The 14,677-nt window shown below is 42.7% G+C and overlaps 11 protein-coding genes and 1 non-coding gene across 12 annotated transcripts; 7 read left to right on the forward strand and 5 right to left on the reverse strand.

Moving 5' to 3' along the window:
• Positions 1-95: 95 nt before the first annotated feature.
• Positions 96-1,703, reverse strand: TDA3 (Tda3p; the record flags this gene model as incomplete). Its single annotated transcript, XM_003678954.1, has 1 exon — positions 96-1,703. One exon carries the CDS (start codon positions 1,701-1,703, stop codon positions 96-98), a length of 1,608 nt encoding a protein of 535 aa, XP_003679002.1.
• A 451-nt stretch (positions 1,704-2,154) lies between these two features.
• Positions 2,155-2,775, reverse strand: TLG1 (Tlg1p; the record flags this gene model as incomplete). Its single annotated transcript, XM_003678955.1, has 1 exon — positions 2,155-2,775. The coding sequence occupies one exon, from the start codon at positions 2,773-2,775 to the stop codon at positions 2,155-2,157; it is 621 nt and encodes a 206-aa protein (XP_003679003.1).
• A 117-nt stretch (positions 2,776-2,892) lies between these two features.
• On the forward strand, positions 2,893-3,102 carry SDC1 (Sdc1p; the record flags this gene model as incomplete). Its single annotated transcript, XM_003678956.1, has 1 exon — positions 2,893-3,102. One exon carries the CDS (start codon positions 2,893-2,895, stop codon positions 3,100-3,102), a length of 210 nt encoding a protein of 69 aa, XP_003679004.1.
• A 28-nt stretch (positions 3,103-3,130) lies between these two features.
• Positions 3,131-4,573, reverse strand: UGO1 (mitofusin complex protein UGO1; the record flags this gene model as incomplete). The annotated part of the gene is made up of 1 exon (XM_003678957.1): positions 3,131-4,573. One exon carries the CDS (start codon positions 4,571-4,573, stop codon positions 3,131-3,133), a length of 1,443 nt encoding a protein of 480 aa, XP_003679005.1.
• A 1,217-nt stretch (positions 4,574-5,790) lies between these two features.
• Positions 5,791-6,368, forward strand: TDEL0A04630 (60S ribosomal protein eL27; the record flags this gene model as incomplete). The annotated part of the gene is made up of 2 exons (XM_003678958.1): positions 5,791-5,821; positions 5,989-6,368. 2 exons carry the CDS (start codon positions 5,791-5,793, stop codon positions 6,366-6,368), a joined length of 411 nt encoding a protein of 136 aa, XP_003679006.1.
• A 238-nt stretch (positions 6,369-6,606) lies between these two features.
• On the forward strand, positions 6,607-7,944 carry DIA4 (putative serine--tRNA ligase DIA4; the record flags this gene model as incomplete). The annotated part of the gene is made up of 1 exon (XM_003678959.1): positions 6,607-7,944. The coding sequence occupies one exon, from the start codon at positions 6,607-6,609 to the stop codon at positions 7,942-7,944; it is 1,338 nt and encodes a 445-aa protein (XP_003679007.1).
• A 316-nt stretch (positions 7,945-8,260) lies between these two features.
• Positions 8,261-9,097, forward strand: VPS29 (retromer subunit VPS29; the record flags this gene model as incomplete). The annotated part of the gene is made up of 2 exons (XM_003678960.1): positions 8,261-8,308; positions 8,381-9,097. The coding sequence occupies 2 exons, from the start codon at positions 8,261-8,263 to the stop codon at positions 9,095-9,097; spliced, it is 765 nt and encodes a 254-aa protein (XP_003679008.1).
• Positions 9,098-9,478: 381 nt separating this feature from the next.
• On the reverse strand, positions 9,479-10,138 carry ARD1 (peptide alpha-N-acetyltransferase complex A subunit ARD1; the record flags this gene model as incomplete). The annotated part of the gene is made up of 1 exon (XM_003678961.1): positions 9,479-10,138. One exon carries the CDS (start codon positions 10,136-10,138, stop codon positions 9,479-9,481), a length of 660 nt encoding a protein of 219 aa, XP_003679009.1.
• A 171-nt stretch (positions 10,139-10,309) lies between these two features.
• Positions 10,310-11,161, forward strand: TRS31 (TRAPP subunit TRS31; the record flags this gene model as incomplete). Its single annotated transcript, XM_003678962.1, has 1 exon — positions 10,310-11,161. The coding sequence occupies one exon, from the start codon at positions 10,310-10,312 to the stop codon at positions 11,159-11,161; it is 852 nt and encodes a 283-aa protein (XP_003679010.1).
• Positions 11,162-11,283: 122 nt separating this feature from the next.
• Positions 11,284-12,198, forward strand: SPO13 (Spo13p; the record flags this gene model as incomplete). Its single annotated transcript, XM_003678963.1, has 1 exon — positions 11,284-12,198. The coding sequence occupies one exon, from the start codon at positions 11,284-11,286 to the stop codon at positions 12,196-12,198; it is 915 nt and encodes a 304-aa protein (XP_003679011.1).
• A 135-nt stretch (positions 12,199-12,333) lies between these two features.
• On the reverse strand, positions 12,334-12,415 carry TDEL0Atrna9S. Its single transcript has one exon. It is a non-coding gene; the product is annotated as a tRNA-Ser (tRNA).
• Positions 12,416-12,861: 446 nt separating this feature from the next.
• Positions 12,862-14,640, forward strand: AHC1 (Ahc1p; the record flags this gene model as incomplete). Its single annotated transcript, XM_003678964.1, has 1 exon — positions 12,862-14,640. The coding sequence occupies one exon, from the start codon at positions 12,862-12,864 to the stop codon at positions 14,638-14,640; it is 1,779 nt and encodes a 592-aa protein (XP_003679012.1).
• Between the last annotated feature and the right edge of the window lie 37 nt (positions 14,641-14,677).

The raw sequence follows: 14,677 nt of genomic DNA on the forward strand, positions 1-14,677 counted from the left end.
TAATTAATGTTTTTTAAGCATGAGCAATTAGTAAGTATAGACATGAAACATTGAATCTTGGTCTTGGTAATGAATAGTTTAAAATTACACCGGATTTACTCAAGGATGCTTGCATCAAAATATAAACCGGGGTCCAGCGCTGAGATATCTGCAGATTTGGCCTCACCCTCGAGTAGAAGTTCAGCCATGACTTTACCTGTGGCTGGAGCATTATTGATACCCCAACAGGAGTGACCACTGGCCACATATAGACCATCGACGTTAGTCTCACCGATCAGAGGTCCAGAACTAGTTGGAACATTCAAAACTGGTAAATAACATGCCTGTCTCTTCAGGATGTGACCACTGGACAAATTTTTGGATAGTTTAGATACATAATGGTACAGTTCGTCACATTTTTCACGGACAACCTCGACAGCATCCGAGGTCTCTGGCAGGTCAACAAGAGTATCTCCTTCACCACAAACGTAAACTTCGTCCTTACGAGCGTACATCTCTGGAGAAAAGTATTGATTCTTGTCAATCTTTAATTCAGTAAAGATGGCGTATGGGGATACCGTACCAGTACTTGGCTTGATCGTTATTGAATGAGCTCTTAGACCTGAGATCGGACAATCGGGCAAAATTTTTGAGGTCCATGGACCCATTGCTAGGACAACATGGCTTGAGTCGTCAATATTTACAGACCTCTGAGTGGTTGCGGTAGAAGCAAACTCAGTCTCGGCAGTTGGAGTGTAAGAAATACCACAACAAGCGCCCGAATCGTTGTACTGAATTTGATCGACTTTTCCGAGGATCAGATCAACTGCATTGGATTCCATTGCCTTTGATAACAGGAAATGTGTGAACTTGTAAGGATGAACCTGTGCGGTAGAATCGGTGCCACCAAGCGAAGACCAATCATTAACCAAATGCTTCTTGATCCAGTTCAAGTCTCCCGGAAGAGGTACCGACGGACCTTTAGCTTCATCGATAGATGCATTGTTATTTCTCATATCATCAGCCGCCAGATCACCTGTGATTTCTCGCGATTGTGGTTGAAAGTCATTGGCATCATTAAAGTCAATTTGGTCTGCTGGGTCCCTATCTCTTGGACCCATACTCAAACTGTTAAGATTCGAATCACTATGGAAAAAAGAACTGGATCTTCCACTATCTTCGTCTTCGGCCTCACATCCGCTGAGAATATCATTGTTTCTCTTTTTTTTTGGAACAGGAACTTTTAAACCAGAGGTCTGACTCGATGAAGATTTGCATGAAGATGACGAAGAAGACGATGAAGAGCAAGAGGAAACACATGAACAACTCTCTCCATCACGCTTACTACACTCTGCTCCACACAGGTCTTCAACGTCCGCCTCAAGTGATACAGTAGTCAACCTCCTGTAATCCCAAACATTTCCACCATCGTACTCATCACTTAACTCCTGGTGCAAACGGAAACTCAAAGGAACAATCTGCTGAGGGAACGCCCATGAAGCAAGCAGCCCACCTGCTTTACCTGAAGCACCACCTGCGACTCTCTTCGACTCTAAGATGGTAATATGATGCGTATCTGGATGGAAATCAGGGTGTCTAGTCAAGTAGTAAGCCGTACAGACCCCTATAATCCCTGCACCGACAATCACAATATGATGCTTGCCTTGACTCTTTCCGGAAGGATGTGATAGAAAGGTCAACTTATCTATGAAATCCGTTGCCATCTTCCTTGTTGTTTGCTATGTTCTCTCTTCTATCACTCGATTCTTTGTGCCCAGCGAAAAAAAAACCTTCAATACTGTTATATATATGAACGAAGTAAGGATCAATAACTCTTTTCTGCAAATCCCACTTTCCGCTGCTCCAGACACTCTCCAGTAAAACTCTTTTCTCACTTTTGCCTCTCGCTGTTTTCGATAATTTCCTGTAATGGTGCCCCCGAAACTTCATCACAACCCGTTCCATTAATCGTCATGGACACTATTCGCCTTTAGCTCGCTTACCACGCTAGAATGGTGTGATTCGTCGTGCAGGCACCCACACACAAACTCTCGGCAAAAGCCCTAGCATAAAACCCGCGTCAGCTAAACGAGTTGCAGAACGTTAGTCATTCTGGCCAAGAAACTGTTTGTCACGTGATCACCTCTAATACCCTGGGCCAGTCGTCTAGCATGCCTAGGCGATAAAGGCCAATACCAATAGAACGATAAGTACTACTATCAATAGACCAATACAACAGTCGTTATAGCGCTCTTTATTCTTCTCGTAGACCCATTCTAATTGCCTACGGCCTCTTGAAAGTTTGTTTGATAAAGAATCCATGTTGGTGTCCATCTCATTTAGTAATTCCCCCTGGTCTTCCAGTTCGTTCCCCATCGTTTGGGCCTGTAGATGAAGATTAGTCATCGTATGGTGTATAGAGTCCAGATGTGTATCTTGTTCGCGAATCATTTGTTCTTGCAGTGGGTTGTTGAAGGGGTTTTCACGGGAAGCCGCCGAGGGTTCTTCTTCTTCTTCTTCATCGATAAGTACGCGTGGTTGGTATTTAAGCGCTTGTAGAGCATTTCTGAGGTCTTCGACTTGTGATCCCCGACCTCCAGTATCTTGTCCGTTCCGTTTCATAACAATTACGCTTCGATCGAGGTCTTTTATGGTCTCTTCCACATCACCTAGGATCTCCGCCACTTCGTCGGAGTCGTTTCGAGGTCCATTGCCGCTTAAATGATGCCTTAGTCGATCGATTTGTTCCTTGGTGTCTCGTACTACTTGCTCGAATGGATCTTGTTCAGCGTTCATCTTTGTTCTCTTCTGTTGTCTTTCTTATTTGTAGTTGTTATTCTTTGTCGTTGTAGCTTAAAGGGCCACTTTATAGCTTTTCCCGAACGATCGAACAAAAGATCTAATATAACTACAATGAACGAGGAGCAGCCTCGCCATGATGATTTGAACTTGGTCAATTTGCCTGAGACCGTTGGTGGTTCACAGACTAGGAAATATCTGAACCAGAATGTTGTACCGCATCTGTTGAACGGTATGCGACTTATTGCGACTGAAAAACCTCAGGATCCATTGCGAGTGCTTGGGGAATACTTGATTAAGCAGAGCGAGTCTTCGAAGAATTGATATTTACATAGATTGAAGTACGTATAGTTCAAAATTTTTCCTGTTCTAGGTCCACGGCATCGGTGCTTATCATTTCGAACCCGTAGCCGCAACATAGGCTCATTAAACCGACTCTCCAGCCGTTCCATAGTCCGGATGAAGTACGTGGATCCCTTAGAGAGTTCCATATGCCGCGGTATCCTATTGGTTTGACGATCAAGTCCGCGTGTTCGATCTTTAGCGGATGACGGCTGTCGTTGACGAGGAAGTTCACTTGACAACGACGTAACAGGTTCTCCAAGGGCAATCTAACAAGAAGTTCCACTGTCTGTGATAGTAATTTAAAAGTATTGTACCATTTTACCTGTGAGTGCCTTTCAACGTTCCATTGATGGTAAATCACCACATCGAAGATCTTGTTGAATGTCACGTTGGAGATTGATTGAAGGATCGTTAGGATCCACATGTCTCCGGGCACTCTCCTGATGTCTGCACGCCACGACCAGCACCGTACAAGTTTTCTTAAGCTTCTTATAGGTTTGCTTCCCTTTCTTAGTGACGTAACCATGAACCTCGTTCTTATGATATCTAATGGCAATAGTATAAGCTTGGTGAGTGTGCTCGCGGTTAGCGTTAAAATGATTGAGGATTTAACATCTGGAGAATGAATGATATCCATAAAATAAGGATCTGGTACTCCTAGGAATGGTGAAATTAATCCGGTAAACCAGGCGTCGAGCGTGAGTGACAGGAAATTATAGATGAAAGTTGTGTTGTTAGCCTTCCACAACCCTTTCATGCCTTCGTTATCCATCACACTGTTTATTATATCAATCGTATGCTTTGATTGAGGGCGAATCAGCATTTCGTTGCCCGCTGTGGGGCTATACTTGTCGGGATTATTGATTAGTGACCTTTCCAACTCATCTTCTTCCAGGTTTGGTAATAGCTCCTGGTCGTTGGCCTTTGGGAAGAAATCTATCTCCTCGTTATCGTCTTCCTCATCTCTTAATTCAACTGGTGCTGGTACTTCCAAAGCATCAAGTTGACCGAAATCACCCACTTGCAATAAACATCTGGCCACTTCAAATGGTTGTTGCACAAGGTGGCGGAAATATTTCCTAAAGAACTGGTCAAACAATTGACCAAAAATCCTTTTCCATGCCTTAAGATTTAGAAAATCCAGCCATTCCATATCTGCTATACTCTTTGGAGAGTCTCCGTTATCCCCTGCAGATACTTTTGATAGTAGTCTCTTGCCATTATTCAAGGAAAGTCCAGATAAAAGACTGCCAGAAGAGCTTGCCCCTTTACCGATTCTCTTGGCAAGATTCTTGCCCGATGTTTGAACAATGTTCAATTTTGATGCGATCGATTGTCCATTCGCATCTATAACCCCTTGATCTGGTCTGAAAACAGCGCTGTAGCCAGCATTAAAACTCTCAGGATTGTAGTACGGCCTAACCTGCAACCTAGACCCAGGCTCCTCCATCCTAGTTAGTTCCTACACCTTTTCTAGTCGAATGTTGGATTCTCATCAGAGCCTCCCTTCATCTACTTTTTCGCCGCGAGCGATGACCACCTAAACAGAGGGAAGCCGAATTAATCAAAAAGATGTCGATTTGAGCATCTTCAAGATGACAGGTAATTTAGAGTGTTTCAGATGAAACACAATTTATGAACTTACTCCTTCACACAAATTCATGGGGCTTCGAAACAACATGAAACACTTATTATGGAGGGTTTATATTACTCCGCAGTTAGAGTTCGCTGTAAAGTGTGTTTCATACGGCCTCAGAAAGCAGTAATTGCATGTTATGATGACTACGAACGTCGTTAAACGTACTCTTTATCGGTCTAAGAAGATAAGAATACCTTAAATCAAAACTTATCTAATCCTCACGCGCTGAGCATTTGATGGCAAGTGGCCGGTATTCTATTTCTTCTACTTTAGGCGGAGGAAATGGTGGGACTCACCATGATGGGTCCTGGCCCTATCGTACGTTAGTACGTTGTCAGTCCTTTGTGGATTCAACCAGGCGAACTAAGACCCTATGTAGCTATAAATACGCTTATCTCAAAAATCAGTGTAATAGTCCGCTCCAAAGAGTCGGCAAAGAATTACAAACTACTACAAAGGACTTTGAGAGACTAGATTCTTGTATCTTGACTTTCTGTCTTGTCTTCTTATGTTCTTCATTTATTCATCTATAATGGATTCGATGAGATGATCATTATGTATGACTGTTGCTCGCCACCCACACTTCCACCTCCCCTATTTTTTCCATCGTCACATTTTGAAAAAATCAGATTGAAATTTTTCAAATTTTTCAATTTCCAACTTTTTTTAGTATCTGCGTGCCTCGATGCTGCGTCCCTCATCGTTCGCGCTGAGCTCGTTTGACATGGAAGTGAGCCTAGGATGAGACCTTCGTACCAACCTCTAGGCAGAGCGTTCCTGAAGCTAGGCGGACTACTATCGCCTAGCATTGTGGCTCTCCCGTTCTAACTTTCTCTAGCTAGGCTCACGGTCCGCCCAGATCTCTTTCTAGCATCAGGCTACACCCTGCCTAGGATACCAGTGCCAGTAGGTGTGAAACTTTCGAAGTAGTAACCAAGTTTGGATTTGAAATTCTATTACAAGCAATAGTTGAAATTTGGTCCTTTAGTTGTTTTACTATTGAAGTGAAAGCATAAAAATCACCAAAAATGGCTAAGTTCTTGAAAGCTGGTAAAGTTGGTACGTATAATTGATGATACTAGGAGAAAATGACAGCTGGACCTGTGAATGAACCAAATGATCCAATGTGAAAGAAAAATCGACGAATTATTACAAATGAATGAACCCAGTTCCCATCCTGTCAGTTTGAACTTTCCTTAGCACAAGATACTAACAATTTTGATTAGCTGTTGTCGTCCGTGGTCGTTACGCCGGTAAGAAGGTTGTTATCGTTAAGCCTCACGATGAAGGTTCCAAGGCACACCCATTCGGTCACGCTCTTGTTGCCGGTATTGAAAGATACCCATTGAAGGTTACCAAGAAGCACGGTGCTAAGAAGGTCGCTAAGAGAACCAAGATCAAGCCTTTCATCAAGGTCATCAACTACAACCACTTGTTGCCAACCAGATACACTTTGGATGTTGAATCCTTCAAGACCGTTGTTTCCACTGAAACTTTTGAAGAACCATCTCAACGTGAAGAAGCTAAGAAGGTCATCAAGAAGGCATTTGAAGAAAGACACCAAGCCGGTAAGAACCAATGGTTCTTCTCCAAGTTGAGTTTCTAAGGAATTTTACATTCAGATTCAATGTACAAACTCATAAAATGAATGGGATCCTACGGATGGTGAATTTTTTTATATGTAATTTCTAGCTCATGTTTTTTTCCCTCTCTTTTTTCTAGTTAATTAAGTCTAAATAAAAAAGAGGAATATCTTCAATTAGTGAATTGATTCTAATCAACACTTCATTTTCATTTACTTTACTTTAACTTAGGAAAAAGGAGGTCTGCCTTCGAACAGTGTAATGATTTCAAAGCGCTCCTTCAGTCAAACCGCTTTGAAAAGGTTCTTGAAAAAACCACAATTTAATGTCAAGTCCATCGTCAATGATCTACCGCAGTATCGGGAGTCTATTGCCAAGCGTCAGTTAGTTGCAGGGGCTGGTCTCTTGGAAGGCTTACAAAATTTACCAGAAGCATACGAAACCATTAGAGGATTGAATCATAAGATAGCACTAGTTCAGGGACAGAGAAAATCCCTGGAGGCCGAAATCAAGAATGACAGATCTAAAATTGAGGTCCGAGCATCAGAGATCAAGAGCTTGAAAAGCCAGTATCAGCTAATATCTAAAGAATTGGATCTTGCCGAGCTTAAGGTTACCGACATGTGTTCGTCATTGCCCAATCTAGTTTCCCCGAATTCGCCAGCAACAGAACCACAAATTGTGCATTGGATCAATCCACAAGACTCATATGAACCAGACGCAAAGCGCGATCATGTGAATATTATGGTTGAGAAGGGCTTAGTGGATTTCCAAACGGCTTCCAACGTTTCTGGAACATCATGGTTTTATCTTCTAAATGAAGGCGCTGAGCTAGAGCAAGCATTGGTCTCTTATGCGTTAAAGCAGGCTAAAGAAGCAGGGTTTCAAGTATGCATACCTCCCAGCATTGTTAGGAATGAAGTAATTGATTCCTGTGGGTTTAGACCAAGAGATATGAATAACGAACAACAGATTTATCACATCAACGACACTTCTCTGGGGTTGACTGCCACGGCTGAGATCGCACTCGCAGGTCTTGGGATCAATAAAGTCATGGATTTGTCAAAGGGCCCTCGAAGCGTAGTAGGTGTAAGTCGGAGTTACAGAGCAGAAGCTGGAGCTAGAGGTAAAGACACAAAAGGACTTTACAGGGTACATGAATTCACGAAAGTGGAATTGTTTGTCTGGGCTAAACCGGAGGAAAGTACGCGACTACTTGAGAAGCTCAAAGACTTACAAATCGATATCGTTACCTCCTTGGGATTATCAGCTAAAGTCCTTAATATGCCTGCTAATGATCTTGGTGCACCAGCCTATAAGAAGTACGATATCGAGGCATGGATGCCTGGGAGAGGTTCATTTGGTGAGATTACTAGTTCATCAAATTGCCTGGATTACCAAAGTAGACGTCTGAACACCAGGTTTAAGAATGAGCTTACAGGTAAGCCAGAGTACGTGCATACATTGAACGGTACCGCAATGGCAGTACCAAGGGTTATCTTGGCTCTTATTGAGAATTTTTACTGCCCAACTACCGGTAAAATAACCATCCCCGAGCCTTTGAGACCATTTATGAACAACCGTACATGCATTGAATAACCTTGTAAATATAAAGAAATGTTGTCAACAACTTGTCTCCTGCAGGCCTGGGGGCCTAGAGTCAATCTAATGTCTTAGTTATGTGATTCTTGTTCGCCAGAAACAAAAATTTAAACATTTGAGGCTACTTTACAAAAGCTGTGATGATTGTGCCTATGTGTATTTTTCAGTGGACATAGAATCATTATATAATAGACTTTCATTATTGAATTTGTTCAAGCATATTTAGGTTGCCGATCTTCGAAGCTTTAAGAAGCCGAACATCAGCGACCTGACAGGCAAAGAAAGATAAAACAAGCCCAAGACTTCCCGAATAATGTTAGTGCTGGCTCTCAGTGATGCGCACATTCCCGATCGTGCAATTGTATGGTTTACATTTCTCTACTTTGGTACTATTCGCCAATACTAACTAACTCCCCTTAATACATTACTTTAGGACCTGCCTGACAAATTCAAGAAACTTTTAAGTGTTCCAAATAAAATATCTCAAGTAGTGCTTCTGGACAATTGCACCAAGTCGTACGATCTCCTGAAGTTTGTTAATGAAGTATCACCAAATGTTGCCATCGTGCGTGGAGAATTCGACAATGCACAACTCCCAACTACCAAGAAGAATAGGATCAAGGAAAGTATACCGATCAACACAGTGATAAGACAGGGAAATTTCAAGATTGGATGTTGTAGTGGCTATACAGTGGTTCCCAAAGGTGATCCGCTATCGCTATTGGCACTAGCACGTCAACTAGATGTCGACATTATGCTATGGGGAGGTACTCATAACGTGGAAGCGTACACTCTAGAGGGGAAATTCTTTGTTAACCCAGGAAGCTGCACAGGAGCCTTCAACTCCGACTGGCCTATCATGAGTGAAGACGAAGTAATTAATAAGAAGGAAACAACAGAAGTCGATACAAACAAGCAAGACGAAGAAAGTGCAGTCAAATCTGAAGAGCCAAAAGAGACGACGTCTACTGATAAGAAGGAAAAGGTAGAAATCTCGAATCTCGATATCAATGGGTCAAACGTGCCCAGTTTTTGTCTTCTTGACATCCAGGATTCCGTTTGCACCCTGTACATCTACATATACATTGAAGGTGAGGTCAAGGTAGATAGAGTGGTCTTTAAGAAGGAGGAAACACAGATTCAGCCGTGATCCAATGCTCTTACAAGCCCTAACAAGCATTTGATTAATCCGTGGTACGTGATAGGATCTGAAATTTTTGAAATATAAAGCTCGATGAGTTGAACAAACTTAATGAAAAGTTGTAATTTACTTCCAAGTTTTATTTTAAAGAAACCAGAGGAAGTTTTTTCCTCTTTTTCATTTAGATGATGACTGTGAGTGCATTTGGCTCGAGATACGGACTAATGTTCGTGTCGGTGTGGAAAAACTCAAGCTACCTTTACTTCTTTGTCTGATTCATGAACCTTCTTACTTTCTTTGTAAAAAATTAAATTAAAGCTTTACAACTTTACAGCTCTTTCAGCTCTTGTGGGTCTATATCATGCAATATACCTCCTATTAAAGGGTCATTTATACGGCGACGTCTTCCAGGAGATCACTTTCCAAATCATCTTCAGGTCTTTCAGTGCTGGATTTTGGATGAGCAAAGTTCTTGGGATGCAATTCGTCTAATTTCAAGACTTTTTTCATCGCATATGCATCTTCACCATCCTGGTAGTAGGATTTTTCCACGGTTAGCACTTCAAACTCCAAAGTGTCTCTATAAAGGTGTAAAGCCGCTCTGTTGGACTGTCTTACATGTAATGAGACGTAGTCTGCTTGATAAACCTCTCTTAAAGCGAATAGGGCCTGTCTCATCAATTTCTCTGCGATCCCCATTCTTCTGTATGTTCTCATAACACTCAACGATGTGATGTGTCCATTAGGAGCTTCATTTTGTTGATCTGGGTCGTCATTCATCTTGGTTAAAACGTAGCCTACAAGTTTCTCACCTGGTGCCACATAGTTTGAGTTCAATTTGATCTGCTTACCTGCTCCATCTTCCAAAGTGAGATCTTCAAGGCCGGGTTCATTTACATCGGTTGTAGTGGCCACGAAAGAGGCTTCAGGCCACGATAGGACGTGGTACATGTAGTATTTCAACATATAATTTTCGGGCAAATTATGCAGATTAGCATTTTGCATGCAAATGATGTCGTCTATAGTCGCTCTTCTAATCGTCACTGGCATCTTTCAATGGTCTTATTAAGCTCTCAGCAGCCTAGATATGATATCTTTATTTATCGAGGTATGAAGGTTGTTCGCTTTCAGGTAACTTTCTTCAATTCGGCTTGAAAAACCTCAGCTTAATCGACCATCAAAGGGCAATTCAACGATAGATACAAAACTAGCAGGAGGGCAATGTCTCAAAGAATAATTCTACCGAGTACTTCGGACGAAGGTGTGTTCAACAACAGCGAGGGGTATGAGTATACGATTGGTCCCAAGCAATCTCTACCGAATGAAGCCTCCATGGCAATGATCCCATCGAGACTTTATAATGAGTCCCTAATGTTCAGAAAGCAAGAAGTTTCTCTGTCAGCAACTACTTTTCTCTTCCAGGGTATGGTTTCATATATTCACAGTCACAGCAAATCATCGACAGAGTTTGAATCGACACTCAATGAACATGGGTTTAGTATAGGATCCAAATTATTGGAACTTCTCAATCTGCGAGCCTCAATTCCTGCAACAGCACACTCAAGGACCTCCAATTTCTTGGGCACTTCTGCTTCTTCGAATAACGCCCTAAACGAAACAGCTGGATCAGCTACTGGATCCGGAGCCAATTCTCTAGGAGCATCTGAGCACATTTATCACAACCACGAAAATGGATCCGATTCGATAGCCTCCCTAATAACCAATACCAGGTCCCGAGATTTGAAGATCCTAGATATGCTACAATTCGTTCATGGAACTGTATGGTCCTACCTTTTCGGGCATGTCAGTGATGATCTAGTTAAATCCTCTGAGAGAGATAATGAATACATGATTGTAGACAATCGACCAGTGCTCACACAATTTATCCCTGGCGGAGTCTCCTGTGACTATTTCGTCTGTGGGATCATCCAGGGATTCCTCAACACAGCTGAGTTTCCCTGCAAGGTCTCAGCTCATTGCATGCCCCAGAACGGCTTCGATCGTAGAGTCGTCTACTTGATACAGTTCGACAAACATGTTCTCGAGAGAGAAGGACTGAGGTTTGGTCAATGAGCTTACAACCGGATCATATCTATCTACTTAGCATTTGTAAATGGTTTCACAAGATTGTACTATATAACCTTGGCCGCTCTCAGCGGGCAGCCTTTGAACCTTCTTTCAACTACACAAGGAAAATGCAGAGAAAGAGATTCAGAGTGATTCCAGAAAGTGAAAAGCCTTTACAGCCCAAGACAACAAATGTAAGAACTGCTCTCGTTGACACTTCGTCTAAGACTCATTCTACCAAGAAGACAGGATCTTCTTCAAACAAACGAAAGACCTCAGCGGCTGGGGAGCCAAAGAAGAGACGGAAACACAATCCTGGAACTGTCTTTGAGTCTGAGGATGTTCGAATAAAGCTCGTGGATCAGGCCAGTAAGTCTGCTAAGTCGCTAGATGGGGCTTGCTCGACTGAAACACAGCTAGGTGATCCTTCACCGCATGGGCGGCTAACTAAGATCGATGAGGAAGATGATTCCCTGAAGTTGGGTGATTTTGATCAGCCTCCACAGTCAACTTCAACACCAATACTATGCTCTTCTCCTCGTTATGAACCCGAGCAAGAAAGCAGTCCTTTCATGGTCAACGAACTTGGCCGTCCGTCGCTCATGTTCTATTCCCCAACCGCGCATCCATACTACAGTCAGCATAGCTTTCGAGGCAATTCCCAGTCGCAATGGAGATGTTTCCAAGAGCCAGAAAGATGTTCTACACATTTTGTTGGGGCAAATTACCATTATCTGCCCTCGCAACCTATTTCGGTGGCACAACAACCCGAGCCATACATGCAAATGAATTACCCAGCAGCATTAGTACCCCCAGGAATACAGGGCCAACCTGAGTACCAAGTTGTTTATCCATCAGCAATTCGAGGCTACCACGGAATGCTACCGCCTGGGTATCCTATGACCCCATATTTGCGGCTTCCTAACAACGGTTTGTCTACTAGTAATAATTCTACACCAAGTTACAAATCAAGCGGAGGGGAGGCCACATATCGAAGCAGTGAGCAAGGTTCCAAAAAAGGTACTGGGACCGGAAGCGTGTAATAAATAGTAACTGCTTGAGGGTCAACAATTTTTTGGTTAATATTACTTTAATTTATCTCTTTTCCAAATGCTTAATGTTAAGACAAAACATGAAAATAAAAAGTTAGTAAAGTTAATTGAAACGCCAAAAAATAACGACAACTGCAGGACTCGAACCTGCGCGGGCAGAGCCCAAAAGATTTCTAATCTTTCGCCTTAACCACTCGGCCAAGTTGCCATGTATATTTGATGATGAAATGGCTTTCTAATTACAACATACTAGAGCCAGAGAATCAGTCTCCAACAATTTTCTATATTATCGATTTGCTATTGGTTATTACAGCTGTCCATCGAAATGCTCAAGATGCCCTATGTAGCCGTGGACCTAGATTGAACTTGTTTTCTGCGGCTTTGATCGACGTTTTGTTGAACCAGAACTCCTCCTTTATTCACCCGGTCAGCCCGTATATCGACGAACTGACCACTGGACCATAATACAATATCATGTGCAGGATTAAATGCCCTTTATAGCTTTATTCGCTGCTTGCTTGTCTTGTTCTGCCCGTTTCTTGGTCTCGTTAGAGTGCTTGAAAAAAGCGAGTTGAAATTAATAATAATACAGACACCCTTCAGAGGATAAAAGTCCAGCGTAAAAAGCACGCCCCCATAATTATAGAATCACTGATGGATGACCAGAGTGATTCTATGAGCATGCACAACTCCATAGGCGCTTCAAACGCCTCAGGGACAGTTGCGGGACAGGTTTTGTTTATGGATTCGCATGATGTTCCACCAAGAACTAACCCACATCCACCGCATTCAGGATACTATCAAGTGGCAACACCGAAATCTCCTCATGAGCTTATTCTAGATGATCAGGATGTCGATTTGGCCTCTCAACGAGACAACTTTCACGATCCCAACTCAAGGCATGGCCACGATGGCGACAAACGTCAGGATTCTCTAATGGGTAGACTAGCAGGTGAGAGTGAGGAGACTGAGAGGTTAAAATACGAAACTGCAAAGACTGAGATACTAGAAAAGCTCCATTTGCAGACACTAATAAGCCACAAAGAAGCTCAGGGTATTCAGCGAGAGATCAAGCGAGTCGATGCCCAGATGACACTGCTACGTAAATTGCACGATGACCAAGAGCTTCAGAAGAAAGTAGAGGAACACACTGAGCGCCAAAATGACAGAGTAAGGCGGCAATTATTAGAAGCCAATACAGTGGCCAATTCTTCTGGCTACCTGGCGGATATGTCCACCTTCTCGTCCTTTGCCGGCTTTTCATCGAATCCACCACTGTCAGCCGGTAGCTTCATTCCGACTCATCATTATCACACAAGAAGTAAAAGCAGTGGGAATGTAACTGAAGTGGCACATCTCAGACCAGCCAATTCAACCATCATAGACATGCGATTAGCGGGGTCAAAATCGATACCAACAGGTACCAATCAGTTCCACGACCTTGGGCCTGATGTCCAGTCTTTTAGACCAAATCAGATGAATATGCATCACAGAAGAAACTACAGCAGTACATGTCTGACTAGTAATAGTGGAGTTGTAGGCAAAAACGAGGACAATGAAGCTATTTTCAGAAGATATGACGGAATATTAATTATCATAAAATGTTCATTTTGTCCTAGAAGTGGATTCACATCAGCACAAGGTATAGTAAATCACACACGACTGAAACATGGAAAAACCTATTCAAGTCAACCGTTAGCTGTTTTGCATAATCAGAAGCTCATCGAGGAAAAGAAACAAGACCCACAAGTATTGGAAAAGTTTAAAGAACTGGGTAAAGATCCGTATAAGGAGTATTTACCTTCCGAGGTGGCAATCCCATGTTCAGCTCCCAAATCAAATCAACGAGAGCCAAGCCCCAAGCAAACAAATATTAAGAATAAAGATGCTGTGAGTGAAAGCCAAAGTCCCCGTCTAACGAACCATCTAAAGAAATTATACAACAAAGGAGATTTCGAAGACCTAGTAGAAATGGTCAATGACGCTTCCAAGGATTTAGAAGTGGTCCTCAAGCAACCTAGTCCGGAAAGCAGTGAGAGTGAAGAGGATGACGGAAAACAAGAAACAGAATCGGAAAGCGCAGCTGCGTCTTCAGTGAATTCCAATACACCAAATGCAGAATCTTCTTCGTCTAAGCCGGAGTCAACTCAAGCACCTTCAACAAGTCCATTAGAAAAAGCAATAGGTGGTAATCAAGAAACTTCATCCACAGCATCGCCATCGCCCGCAGCTAGTGGTCAAAGAAGAAGCTCACGTAAACGTAAAAACGAGCAGCGAGAGATTGCCAAAGAGCTGCAAGAGCGAGCCAGACCAGCAGAGAAGAAAGCTCGACCAGATGTGCTAGCATTAACAAGTGTTCCTGAGCACGACAAGAGATCTTCGCATTATAATCTGAGGGCCAAGTCAAAGCTACGCAACAACAGCTTCCACTAAGTAATTTAGTCTTCAAGTCATGAAAGCCACGATAATC

Source organism: Torulaspora delbrueckii, chromosome 1 (genome assembly GCF_000243375.1).
Source record: "Torulaspora delbrueckii CBS 1146 chromosome 1, complete genome".
Classification (NCBI taxonomy): domain Eukaryota; kingdom Fungi; phylum Ascomycota; class Saccharomycetes; order Saccharomycetales; family Saccharomycetaceae; genus Torulaspora; species Torulaspora delbrueckii.